Source organism: Otolemur garnettii, unplaced genomic scaffold (assembly GCF_000181295.1).
Source record: "Otolemur garnettii isolate 467f Iridium unplaced genomic scaffold, OtoGar3 scaffold00014, whole genome shotgun sequence".
Classification (NCBI taxonomy): domain Eukaryota; kingdom Metazoa; phylum Chordata; class Mammalia; order Primates; family Galagidae; genus Otolemur; species Otolemur garnettii.
Genome location: NW_003852409.1, coordinates 15,077,456 through 15,091,409, shown reverse-complemented (window position 1 = coordinate 15,091,409; position 13,954 = coordinate 15,077,456). Strand labels below are relative to the sequence as shown.

General features: G+C 43.2%; 1 protein-coding gene across 1 annotated transcript in view; it reads right to left on the bottom strand.

Moving 5' to 3' along the window:
* The window catches only part of LOC100946688 (dnaJ homolog subfamily C member 25), a 22,584-nt gene extending 9,074 nt beyond the window's left edge, over positions 1-13,510 (bottom strand). Inside the window, exon 1 of the mRNA XM_003785220.3 lies at positions 13,067-13,510. Within this exon, the coding sequence (XP_003785268.1) occupies positions 13,067-13,399 (333 nt within the window). The 5' untranslated portion in view covers positions 13,400-13,510. The remainder of the gene's footprint in view (positions 1-13,066) is intronic.
* Positions 13,511-13,954: the final 444 nt, after the last annotated feature.

Here is a 13,954-nt window from a genome sequence, read left to right as displayed (position 1 = left end):
AAAAAAAAAAAAAAACTAAGACCAAAACAATTCTTTATTCTCTATATGTGAGTACAACAGAAACCCTTACGAAAATAAGTCTTTTAACTTATTAACTTTTTAACTCAGCGAGTTTCCATTAGGTTGAATTATTCAACAGTCATAAAGTTACAGATTCTTAGCTAAAGGCACTGCAAAATCTAAAATGAGTTCCTTGCTACTGCAAACAGATGCTCTAAGGTCTGTTCAGGGCATCTTTCTGAATCCTTCAATATGTACTTTCTTAGATTTAAAATAAGAAGTTTGCTAATGACAAAATCTTCCTTGTACCTATTCAAATCACTATGTATTTTCTATTAAAAATTTTAAATCTTGCTGGGCGTGGTGGCTCACACCTGTAATCCCTAAACTCTGGAAGGCCAAGGCAGGTGGATTGTCCTGAGCTCACAGGCTCCAGACCAGCCTGAGCCAGAGCCAGACCCCATCTCTAAAAGTAGTGGCTATTGTGGCAGGCACCTATAGTCCCAGCTATTTGGGAGGCTGAAGCAAGAGAATCACTTGAGCCCTAAAGTCTGAGGTTGCTATGAGCTAACGCCATGGCACTGTATCAAGAGCAACAAAGTGAGACTTAGTCTAAAAAAAAAAATTTTTTTTTTTGAATCTGGGTAGGCACAGTGGCTCACACCCAGTAGCACTTGGGGAGACCGAGGCAGGAAGATCATTTGAGGCCAGAAGTTCCAGCAGCCTCGGCAACATAGTGAGACCCCCATCTCTATAAAAAATATTTTTTTGATTAGTCAGGCATGGTGGCAGGTACCTGTATTCTTCCCTACTTGGGAGACTGAGGCAAGAGAACTGTGTAAGCCCAGGAGTTTGAGGCTGCAGTGGCTGTCCCACTCCAGCCTGGTGAAATTTGTCTTTTTAAAAAAAAAAAAAAATTGGAATCTGAGAACATTCTCAGAAACAGTTCTACATCCAAAATACTTTTTACTTCTCACCAATATATAAACTAGTATCTGGTTTGATTAGATGTGAATATATTTAAAGATTATTTCATGGCACTATATAGAGCATCAATATGAGAACTGCTCACTATATACAGAGGAGTGAGCTCAGGCTGATATTATTTTCAAATTCATTGCCACATGCCTCTACTGTCAATCCATTATTTCTTCTTTAGATCATCATCATACTCCAGAACTTCCAACCTAGAAAGTGTAAAACTTTACAGAGATCATATGTGTAGTCCTGAAGACTAAAGTCCGTGTCTCTCCAGGTCTCATTTTGAGTGCTTCCAGATAACGCTTTGAGAAGTTTTCCATTCTCCCTCTACTTTTTGCCTTTGGGCTAATTTTATAGAAATGCCCTATTTTGAGCCTAAAATTCCTGACTTTTAATTCAGCCTCCCTATCTCAACAAATGCCTTTCGAATGCATTTCTTCCAATATGATTCTTTTTGCTCTAACTAGATTCATGTAGTTTTGAAACTAAACGCCACACTGACTCCAGATGCTGAAATCCCCTAGCATCACTGTCTGTGCTGAGCCCTGTGCCCTGGCAGTCTGTGCTCCCCCTGGTTGACTCATACAGCAAGGTCTCTTGAGTGTCACTGAAATCTGGTGTGTGGGCATCATGTGTCCAAAGGCTTCCTTTTCTTTTTTGTTCTCTTATCTTAGTGAAGGTCACATTCCATAGAATGCAGATATTCCTCTTCAAATCATTTCACCCAGATCTTCCACCAGGATCACCACCTTCTGACTGGGTTCTAGATTTGTGACTTCACCGAGTCCTAACCTTTTTTAACAGGATGGTCAATTAATGCTCCAACACAAGTAACTCCAAAATCTATACTTTGTGTTTGGCCTCTCCACTGCAAACAGAGCCTGTGGGGCAGCGGTTCTCAACCTGTGGGTCTCGACACACAGAAACTATATTACAGGGTTGCAGCATTAGGAAGGTTGAGAATCACTGCTGTGCGGTCTATTCAGGGCCACCTCATGAGTCTTCATACCACCTAACTCCTGCGAAAGGTCTCCCAGTCATGTCAGACTTCTCTTTGGATGGTTTTCTTTTCCTTGGGGTCCCAAGTTTATGACCCTATCTTGGTCACAATTAGAGGCTAGAAAGTTGGCTACTTCCTGGTTACAGCATTTATTCAATTTATTCAATCTTCACTCTAGGACTTATCGCTTTCTCTCTAAAATAAATAAATTGATCTTTAGTCTGAGGCATGCACACACTTTACAAAGTATTCCAAGGTCAGCACAAATTGGTAAAAGTTAGGCATTCTCAGTAGCTCAAGTCAAAATCCTACTCTTTTTTTTTTGAGACAGAGCCTCAAGCTGTCCCCCTGGGTAGAGTGCCCTGGCATCACAGCTCACAGCAACCTCCAACTCCTGGGCTCAAGCGAGTCTCCTGCCTCCACCTCCCAAGTAGCTGGGACCACAGGCACCCACCACAACGCCTGACTGGCTATTTTTTTTTTGGTTGCAGCCATCATTGTTGTTTGGCAGGCCCAGGCTGGATTTGAACCCGCCGCCTTAGGTGTATGTGGCTGGCACCTTAGCCACTTGAGCCACAGGCGCCGAGCCCAAAATCCTACTCTTTAGTAACCTACAAAGATTAGAATCAACCTAGTAAGAACAAGAAGATACCAGGAATATTAGCAAAGAAAAGACAGAATAAGAAGGAGCATCTTTCTGGGACTCAATTAGAGAGCTAAGGTACATTCTTATTTTAACAACATATTTATTTTTTTCTCCTATTCATCGTGGAACTATGGTAGCCCCACAATTTTTTGTTTTTTATCTCCAATACTTCCCCATAGCCAAAGTGAAAACTCCTTTGCATGCTACCAGGCCTCCACACAGGCCCAAACCTAGTAACATCTCTATCACTCTCCACTCGTACTCACAGCAAACATTCAGATAGCAATGTCCAGAATTTAGTGTGTTCTTCCAATACAACATGCTTTTTCATGTCTACATTTTTGAACATGTGATTCTCTCTAACTTGAAGCCCATTTCTCTCTTCCAAACTCATGAGCTTCCATTAATCCTTTAGGACATAAATGTTACTGCCTCAGAGTTAGACCACACCATTATACCTAGCACCTGTTTTTTATAGCACTTATCACATTGTAATCATCGGTTTTTTTCTTTTCCTTGAATGAAAATTTCCAGAATATAGGTAGGGTGACTCATTAACTTCTGTATATCCAAGGTCTAGCACAGTGCCTGGCATGTGGTAACTACCATTTCAAAAATGAGTGAGTTTTATAAAGGTTTTTCCTCACTATATACATCTCTCCCCCAGGGTGGATGAGCGATTATGTTATAAAAACTTCAGCTTAGGAGAAATGACTGATTGAATTCATAGTTTATGAAAATATGCCACTTTGGCTAAAATAGCTTAAACCTTAAAACAGTTTAATTATCTTACCTTTCAATAAGGTAGTACTTTTTCTTTCAGGAATTTTGTGGAGCTTAAGGTCCCAGAGTGTGGAGATTCCAACTTCTTTCCAAAACCAAAACCTTTATACTCGTTTCTTCCTCCTCTCTGTCCTGAGCCTTGACAAGCAGGGCAATAAGCTCCTTGTTTCTAATCTCTAGGAATAAATGGCACTTCTGCTGGTGTCCACTCCACTCCCAATCCTCTTGGGCACATGCAGGAGGACTGGAACACAACCACCAGTATCTAGATCAAAAAAAGTGAACAATAGGAAACCTGCAAGGAAAGAAAGCCCCGAATCTTCCTTCTCTTATGAAAAGGATCATCCCCCTCCCCAGAGGCAAAAATGTATCATGCTCTTGCCTTTCAAGGAAATCATGAATTGTTTGATCTCAATAAACATAAATTGCAATAATTTGATATTGTAGCCAGATTTACATCTAAAAATTTCTATTATACAAAGTATAGAAACCATTCAGATGGTAAGGGCCAGGACTCAATAATACTTGAAAATATAGAAATACTGTATTCTTTAAAAAAAAGTATTAATCTTATTCTTAGAAGAAACATATACCCACACACATACACAAATGATCTTTCAAAAAAATAAAATCTCTGGTCCTCTAAATTTTTTTCTGGACTGTTAATCCTACTAAAGAGGACGAAAATTTTCCTTTTTCTTTCTTTTTTTTTTTTTTTTTTTATAGAGACAGAGTCTCACTTTATCACCCTCAGTAGAGTGCTGTGGCGTCACACAGCTCACAGCAACCTCCAATTCCTGGGCTTAGGTGATTCTCTTGCCTCAGCCTCCTGAGTAGCTGGGACTACAGGTGCCCACCACAACAGCCCACTGTGTTTTGGTTGCAGTTCAGCTGGGGCCAGCGGTCGAACCCGCTACCCTTGGTATATGGGGCCGGCGCCCTACTCACTGGGCCACAGAAGAAAATTAACTGCTATCAGTTTCATTTCTTTTCTTGTTCCCTGCCCACTAGTCACTAGTGCAAATATCTTGTCATATGTTCTCTCTTCTCATCCAGCAGGTAGTCTCAACAAGGTCCTTCATCTGTGGTGTTACCTATATACTGGCAACATGTACATCTGTTTTTCCTGCTTATTTTAAATTATGTTGTCAACATTTTCTAAATGTTAACAGAAATATCTCAAATTCAACATGTCCAAAACCAAATCTGTTCCCCTGTGTTTCAACGAATACTATAACCATCTACTTGGTCACTTGCCCTTTTAAAAATCTTAGTCATTTTCAGAACAGCTAATAATGATACAGAGCCTTAAGCCTTGTGTTGAACACAAAAGAGGATTAAAAAAAAAAAAAAGACCTGGCTCGGTGCCAGCCACATACACCTGAGCTGGCAGGTTCGAATCCAGCCCGGGCCCACCAAACAACAACGATGGCTGCAACTGAAAAAAAAATAGCCAGGTGTTGTGGCTCAGCAACTTAGGAGGCGGAGGCAGAAGACTAGCTTGAGCCCAGGAGTTGGAGGTTGCTGTGAGCTATGCCACAGCACTCTACCCAGGGGGACAGCTTGAGGCTCTGTCTCAAAAAAAAAAAAATAAGACGACCTATAAAACAAGGTTTTGGCCTCAAAAACTCTCCCATTTAGAAAAGAAGCAAGAAAAGCACAATAAATGTGCTAAAGAATAACAGACTAACACTGCCTGGGACCTGGCAAGGGGATTCACAGAGAGCTGAAAGGAGCACTGGATCTTGAAAGGCAAGTAAGGTATATGGTCCAGGCAAGGAGGACAGCAAGTGTCAAGGTTCAGAAGCAGCAGTGGGCACAGTGGCACATGCCTGTAATCTTAGCATTCTGAGAGTCTGAGGTGGGTGGATTGTCTGAGCTCAGGAGTTCAAGACCAACCTTAGGAAGAGTGAGACCCATTTCTACTACAAAAAATAAATAAATAGAAAAACTAGCAGGGTGTCGCGGTGGGTGCTGGTAGTCCCAGCTACTCGGACATTAAGGCAGGAGGATCGCTTCAGCCCAAGAGTTTGAGGTTGCTATGAGCTATTTTGATGCCACAGCACTCTACCCAGGGCGACAGGGAGAGACTCTGTCTCAAAAAAAAGAAAGAAAGAAAACAAAACAAAAAAGGTACAGAAGCAGCAAAGGATATAATAGATTCAGTAAAACATGAGCAATGGGGAGATTTAGGAACAAAGAAGTAGTAAATGTAGATAGGAAGATAAATCTGGAAAAGAACTGCTCTGGATCTTGCATGCCATGCCGAAGAGTTAGGCTGTTATCTATGCTATTCAAAAACCAAATGTTTTCAACTATGAGAATAATACCACTGTTTAGAAGTATATATTTATGAAAGACAACTCTAGTAGTATTGTGAAAAATGGGATGAGGGAGAAACAGAGTTTAGCAGCTAAGAAAAGGAACACATAGAACTTGATATTTAAAGTGGTACACAAGAATCAGAGGAGATACCGAACATGACACTGAAGCTTCTAATTACAGTTAACTGTGTGGTCCATGTTACTCACCAAGATAAAGAACACAGGAAGAGGACAGCAAGTTTCGAGAAGATGCAGGAAAAAACTGTGGGCAACTTTTAAACAGGGGGAAAAAAAAATTACTAGATATCCTTTCAATTCCTGGAGCCTCCAAGAGTTATCTATTCCTATAGGATAGCACCTGTGTCTGCCATTTACTAACCTACTTTCTGCAGAGCCAAAAATAACTTGTAGAAAACTGGAAATAGTGCAAATAATTCCTGTTCACAGAAAGACAAATTATGTTCAATAGAATGCAACTGATTGTCTTGCAGACATTGGCCAGTTTTACAGGCATTTCAGTATTCCCTATCTGACTACAAATGTGTGGCTTTTTTCTCTTCTGAACTACTTTTAAGAATACTGGTTCCTGAGGCCAGATGCAGTGGCTCACGCCTGTAATCCCAGCACTCTGGGAGGCCAAGGCAAGTGGATTGCCTGAGCTCATGGGTCTGAGACCAGCCTGAGCCAGAGCAAGACCCTGTCTCTAAAAAAAAAAAAAAAAATAATAGCTGGGTGTTGTGGCGGGCTCCTGTAGTCCCAGCTATTCAGGAGGCTGAGGCAAGAGAATCACTTGAGCCAAAGTTTTTTGTTTTTTTATTTTTTTGAGACAGCCTCAAGCTGTCCCCCTGGGTAGAGTGCCGTTGCATCATAGCTCACAGTAACCTCCAACTCCTGGGCTCAAGTGATTCTCTTGCCTCCGCCTCCCAAGTAGCTGAGACTACAGGCACCCACCACAACACCCAGCTATTTTTTGGTTGCAGCTGTCATTGTTGTTTGGCAGCCCAGGCTGGATTCGAACCTACCAGCTCAGGTGTATGTGGTTGGCGCCTTAGCCATTTGAGCTACAGGCCCTGAGCCTGAGCCCAAGAGTTTGAGGTTGCTGTGAGCTGTGACACCACAACGCTCCACAGAGGGCGACAAAGTAAGACTCTGTGTCAAAAAAAAAAAGATATTGGTTCCTGGCCAGACGAGTGGCTCACCCCTATAATCCTAGCACTCTAGGAGGCTAAGGGGTGTAGATTGCTTGAGCTCAAGGGTTTAAGACCAGCCTAAGCAACAGCAAGACCCTGTCTCTACTAAAAATAGAAAAACTAGCCAGTCTGTAGTCCCACCTACTTAGAAGGCTGAGGCAAGAGGATTGCTTGAGCCCAAGAATTTGAATTTGCTGTGAGCTATGATGTTACAGCACTCTAAAGAGGATGACAAAGTCTCTATCTCAAAAAAAAATATGAGCCTGGAGAACATGCAGGTTTTAGAGTTGCTGGCTTGAAAGCAGTGGCCAAAGTCAAGGATATAGTTGAGTTTTGTAAGGAAGGGCTTAGAAAACTAAAAAGAAGAGTACACAAAGGACAGAACTCCATGGCAAAGCAATGTTTAAGGTACAGGCAGACAAAGACTCTAAAGACTGAATGTAAATGCCTAGAAGGACAGGATCAACAGGAAAGGATTACCAACCAGGAATTTAGGAAAGAACACCCTACAAAACTAACTGGTCAACAATATCCCCTGCCACAAGAGTTCCACTACGAAGGAAAGGAGAACAGCTGCAGCTGTCAGATCTGGTGATCAAGAGAGTCATTGTTCACCTAAAAGAGAACAGTTCCAAGCTAGGTACTGTGGTTCATATCTGTCTCCCAGCACTTTAGGAGGCACTGGTAGGAGGATCACTTGAGGCCGGAAGTTTGAGACTGGCATAGGCAATATAGCAACAGACTTTAAAATTAGCTGGCTATGGTACCACACACCTGTGGTTCCAGCTACTTGGGAGGCTGAGATAGGAGGATCCCTTGAGCCCAGGAGTTTGAGGTTTCAGTGAGCTATGATGCCACTGTACTCTAGCCCAAGCAACAGAGTGAGACTCTGTCTCAAAAAAAGAAAAAAAAAAAACAGTGCAGGTACATGTCAGTCTATAAATAACTTGAATGAAAGGAAGATGAGAAAACAATAAACAGCGAAGAAGGAAGAAAAATGATAGTGTAGCTTTAAAAGAAGCAAGATTAAGCAAAAGGAGTGGGAAATGAACAAAGATTCTCAAGATACAAAAGAGGAATGAGTTTCCAGAAGATGAACATGGAAATACAGTAAAATACTATCTATCTGTCAGGTAGTCACAGCACCAGAATCAAATACATCTGGAGTAGAATCAACCTCAGCCATAAGTAGGGAGCAACAGCTGAAGTTAAGGAATGAGTAATGTGTTCATAGCAGAAACAGTAAGTGTGACACATATGCTACCATATCCTTCTTCTGGACCCATGGACAAATCTCCCACTAAACCCAGCAAAAGTCTCAAAACCCTCACAAGTGTTCCCAATAGTCAAGACTGACTGGAGTTGGCACATGAAATGAAAGTTATGCATCATCCACGGTAATAGTTTTATGAATACCTCAATTATCATGAATTACTAACTAAAATCTGGATGATATTCAAAAAAATAAAAATAAAAATGGCTCGGTGCCTGTGGCTCAAGTGGCTAAGGCGCCAGCCATGTACACCCAAGGTGGTGGGTTCGAATCCAGCCGGGGCCCACCAAACAACAATGACAGCTGTAACCAAAAAATAGCCGGGCATTGTGGTGGGCACCTGTGGTCCCAGATACTTGGGAGGCTGAGGCAAGAGACTCACTTGAGCCCAGGAGTTGGAGGTTGCTGTGAGCTGTGATGCTACAGCAGTCTACCCAGAGGGATAGCTTGAGGCTCTGTCTCAAAATAAATAAATAAATAAATAAATAGATAAAAATATTAATACGTGCAGTTAATTGTTTCTCCCAAAAGAAAGAGTCCTTGGGAGAAATATGATAAAAGTAAACATTGGTGGAGAAAATTCTCGTTACTCATCAAACTCCCTCTCCTTCCCAGGACAAGTCTTGCATCCTCGTGACTCCATGTTTCTCTGATCAAGTTTTCCTCTACCAGAAATGTCCCTTCACTGTCAACCTTGATGTCTTTGTTCTAAATCAGCTCAAAGAGTACATTCTTTTCTTGTCCAAGAAGACATAATTGCTTCCTATCAGTGCTGCAATATAATCTGCATATGCTTTTATTACATAACTTAAATAAATAATAACCAAACAATAAGTATCTGTCTCCCTTATTATATCAGAAGCTTAAAAGCAGGAACTGTGTCTTTTCCACTGTCACAGTCTCCTCCCAGCACCTATGTCAGCGTCTGTTAAAGGAAGGATTAACAGAATATACTAAAGAATGAACAATAAACAGTATTATAACAGGGCAAGGAGTTCAGAATCCCTTTCACCAAAAATCTTCCTAAATGCTAAAGCCCTACCATATCAATCAGACCAATTAAAAGGAAACAAGTCTCTCTACATATTCCTTCACCCTATCAGATAACCTTCAGGCCAGCAATATTCCTAAGACCTCTTCTATGTTCTCACTTGAGATCTTGCAAAGTGCTGTTGAATTCCAAACTTTCCCATTTTCTTTTCTTTTTTTAATAGAGACAGAGTCTCACTTTGTCACCCTAGGTAGAGTGCCATGGCGTCACAGCTCACAGCAACCTCCAACTCCTGGGCTGAGGCGATTCTCTTGCCTCAGCCTCCAGAGTAGCTGGGACTACAGGCGCCTGCCACAATGCCCGGCTATTTTTTTGTTGCAGTTTGGCCACAGCCAGGTTTGAACCCGCTACCCTTGGAATAAGGGGCCGGCACCCTACCCACTGAGCACAGGCGCCGCCCATACTTTCCCATTTTCTATCATTCACAGTTTTTCTAAGTTCAGCCTTTCTAGTTTTTCTCTCATCTGCTTATTTCCATGCAATTTCTCACATTTCATCAATTTCATCCAACTTTTATCTGCGTTCCAAAACAGTTATTGTCCATTAAAAACCTCCAGAACATTAAGAATAGAAGTGTAATTTTTCTCTCACATTGGAAGTTTTCATTTATAACCATCCAATTGTCTTATCTATACCACTCTAAAATTACAATTAATAACTGTTAAGTAGCAAAGTAGGGGGCAAAGAACAACGTCAGAATGCCAGGAATCCACTTGCACTTTCCATTCTATCTGAATCTGTCTGTAGATACGAGTTTTTATTAGCATGAGTAATGTGCCAGACACTGTGCTAGGTGCTACGGATATACACAGAAAAAACAAGGAGCACGGTTTAGTGGAGAGGGGAAAGGCTACTCAGTATTTACAGGGCAGTGTGATAAGTGCTATAGCCACGTGAAAAACACATAAACGGGACGAGATTGTTCTACCTCAGAAGATCCAGTCTTGGCAGAGTGAGTGTCCACTTACTCAACTTCCAAAGTCCATGAAGTCCCTGAATCCCCAACAGCCAAACACACTAAATACTAGTGCATTGCCTTAATGTATAAAGCAGTGTGTGAAATTACAATGATCTGCAGTCCTGCTGAGATCTGGAATTATAAGTTTGGGACTATGAACTAGGCACAACTTGGTGGAAACACGGAAACATCCAACCATCTGCCTTTTTCTTCCAAGATTACCCTTCCTTCTTTTTCCAGTTTTCCTCAACCTCTCTGTGCCCAAGTAGAATCTTTTGTTGCTAAAATAGTAACCACCAAGTGTCATATCTTCTTGTCTTACCAACTGTTTCTAAATCATGTTAGTGTAGTTATTTTATAATGACAATTAAAAAAAACTCTCTCAAATGAGCATTTCTTTGACCAACATAAACTCAGAGTCATAAATCCACTGATGTTTTACATAAATACAGTTCCCATTGATTATCAGCATTCAGAGATAGGTAGCTTCTTCATCCCGAACTCAGCTTCTCCACTATTTATCTGACCTGCTCTTAGGAAAGGCCACTTTACAAGCCCTCTCTACAGCCTAAGGAGACAACCAAAGCAAAACAGTAGTTACATCCCCACTGCCTCAACGGGGGAATTGTCAGCCTTCCAAATTGAATGACCCCAGTTCACTGTACCTCTGCTTTACCCACAAATAATATTCTTTAGCAATTTCCTCATAATTCTGCATTGTGACAGAAATAAAATCAAACCACCCTGTTTGTTTTCAATAATTTTCCCACACAGAGCAAGTCAAAGTCCTTTTTCAGGAAAGGGCATCTGCAATGAGGTCAACAGTTCCTAGAGGTGCTCCACTGGGAAGCTGAATCCAGGTCCATTTCTATAAATTTAAAATGGGATTTTTCATAGAGTTCTGCTAAATCTGATTTTCAAAGGTCCAAACTATCCCCAGACATCCCTTTTCTCTCTTGGATAACTTCCACAATAAATACAGTGTGAGGGAGGGAGTCTGGGGGTCTTACAGAATACTCCCCTCACTCCCTGCTCCATCAGTACAACTCCATTTCTATTTCGAGGTATTTGTAGCTATCACAAACCTGTCAAGAGTTAAGAGTACAAGGGCTACGTTCTCCAGACACATTAGTCTTTAACTCCTAAAAGTTCCTTGTTCACGAGCAGACAAATTATTTTATCTGGCTTTTTGTTAGCTGATAAATCAGAGGTAAACATTAGGGGTAGAAAATTTTAGAGACAACCACCCACCACATCAGTCCACAGAATTTATCTCTTCAAAAAATAGCGAGAATGTTTAGAGTCCTGGGATCCCTCTAAGGAAGAATTTCTCTTAGCTGGCTCTATTTCTACCCCCCCTCATCTTGGCAACTTATCTTCAAAGTTCTTACCAAACATGTTCACCATTCTCATGCCTAACCTACTCATCTCCAATCCCATAAAGCCCAGAAGGCAACAGCTGGCAGCATTTCAGCTGTCCTCTCTTCTGGAAGTTCTCCATCTGTATAGGGCCCAGTTATGCACTACCAGGGCTTTGGAGGACTACCAGCAAGGCTTCTGGCCAACAGCAAAAAACACAGATTGGGACTTCATGTACTGGGGTGCCCTGGATGGACAGAAGTCCTTGTCATTCTTCTGAAGTGTTTTCTCAATCACTCTTTACCCTAAATAGCAAACAGGAAACAAAGCCCTCTGGGCTTAGTACACACTTTCCCAGTTCCCTACCCATACATCAGTTAATTGTCAATAAAACTATAATCTCACTAACGCTAGTGAAAATTTAACGAACTAGTTACGCTCATTTTATGATTCCAAATTATCCAAACTGCTCTGGAAAGTATGAATTAAGTAATTAGATTCCCTTACTCAGTATTTTCAACTCTAGAAAGCTAATGTGGAGAAACCGTCGGTGGTTAAATTACAGTATAACCACTCCAAGCACAGTCATTAAAAGTGGGCGATACAGCAACATGGATAACTTTGCCTCAGAAACAAAAGATTATAAAAAAAATTATAAACGAAAACAAAAGATTAGAAAGAAATCTTACAACCACCATATGATGGGGCCTTGAAGCCATCAGGAATGATGTTATTTCTTATAAGGTTTGCTTGAGCAGTAGCAGAAATTTCCCATCCTCATGCCCACAGGTCTCAATAAAACCTTTCTCAAGTGGGACGTGAAAACATAATCACAAAATATTTCCTACTAGAAATTCTCAGAGTCTTATTACTGCAAGTGATCAATCACCTATTTACAGATGAATCTTCGCACACTTAGCATTTAATCCCATAATAACCCTGCGAGAGTGCATATATAGAAACCGCTATTCTAGCATATTAAGTCACTACCCAAGGTCATAACAGTTGTCAGAACCAACAGTCAAACATCCGGTCTTCTTGCAAGTTTTTCACTGTTCTTCGTCGTGTTTTTCAAGTTCCTCAAACCTCAACTAAACGCCATCATTAATACTATCCCCAGAAACAAAATTTCTGTCCCACCACACTGATGTGATCACAGCCTCTCAATATTTGAGACGATTCCTGAATCCTACACCAGATTCTATTACGATAATAGCAAAAAATCTGCTTCGCGAGTATAAACTGCACGTTATTCAAATGTTTTCACAAAAGTTTAAGACGACCACAGCTTTGCATAACACTGTCACAAAAAGGAGGAAGAGGGCTGGCTGACAGCGGGCCATCTGGGCTCTCTCCCAGCGCCACGTGGGAAACGCGAGCCCTAAAGGTCGTAGTGGCCACCGCGCGCGGCGCCGGGGTCACGGAGGACCTCGCTCCGCAGTCCCGGGGCCGAAAGCGCGGCGAGGGGTCCTCCAAGCCCAGGGGCGCCCACAGGCCTCACCTTGAGAGTCTCGTAGGCGGTCGCCACCAGCAGGAAAGCCTCCTCGGCGCTCTGCGGCGTCCGGCCGGGGCCCTCGGCGCCGGGCTCGGGCCGGTAGCGGTCCGGGTGGTAGCGGCGCGCCAGCTGGCGGTAGGCCCGCGCGATCTCCGCCTTGCCGGCCGAGCGGCTCACGCCCAGCACCTCGTAGCAGTCCCGCGTGCCGCAGTAGAGCCCCTCCACCAGGGCCCCCGCCGGCCGCGCCCGCAGCAGCACCAGCAGCACGGGCCACAGCAGCACCAAGCAGCGCCGGCCGGCAGCCCCGGCTCCCCGGCGTGAACCGAGCGGTGCCGCCATTCCGGCCTCGCTGGCGGCCCGGCCACCCCAGCGGCTCTCCTGCACTCCTCCCGGCGCCCAGCTCGGCCTCCAGACCCAGCTCCACCTCAGCAGCCGGCGGCCCCGCGCAGGCGCACAGGGGCGGCTGCGGCTACCACTTCCTGTCCGAGCCGTTGCCCCGGGAGAAGGACGCCGCAGCCCCGGGCCGCTTCCGGCCTGCTGCACCCGCCCCTCGTTCCGGCAGCCGGAAGATGTTCCGCGTCGGATTCGTGGAAGGCGGCTGCGCGGCCCAGGCTCACTTAGACCTTTGGAGCGCTCTGACGTCCACCGTGGCTGTCACGGGCAACCTTTTCGACATCATGCCAAAAAAACACAAGATTCTCAGTTAAATTTGAATTTCAGATGAACCACAAATGATTTTTTTACTTGCTACAAATAGGTGCTCTGGCTCTGTTTCATCCCGGGTTTTAAAGCCAAGTCTCCAGCCCCCCCGGAGCCTTCCCCATGTGCTTCCTTTCCAACAGAAGATGAACAAATTCTAGGCGCTTGTCTACTAGGGACCCCAAAAATTCTTGG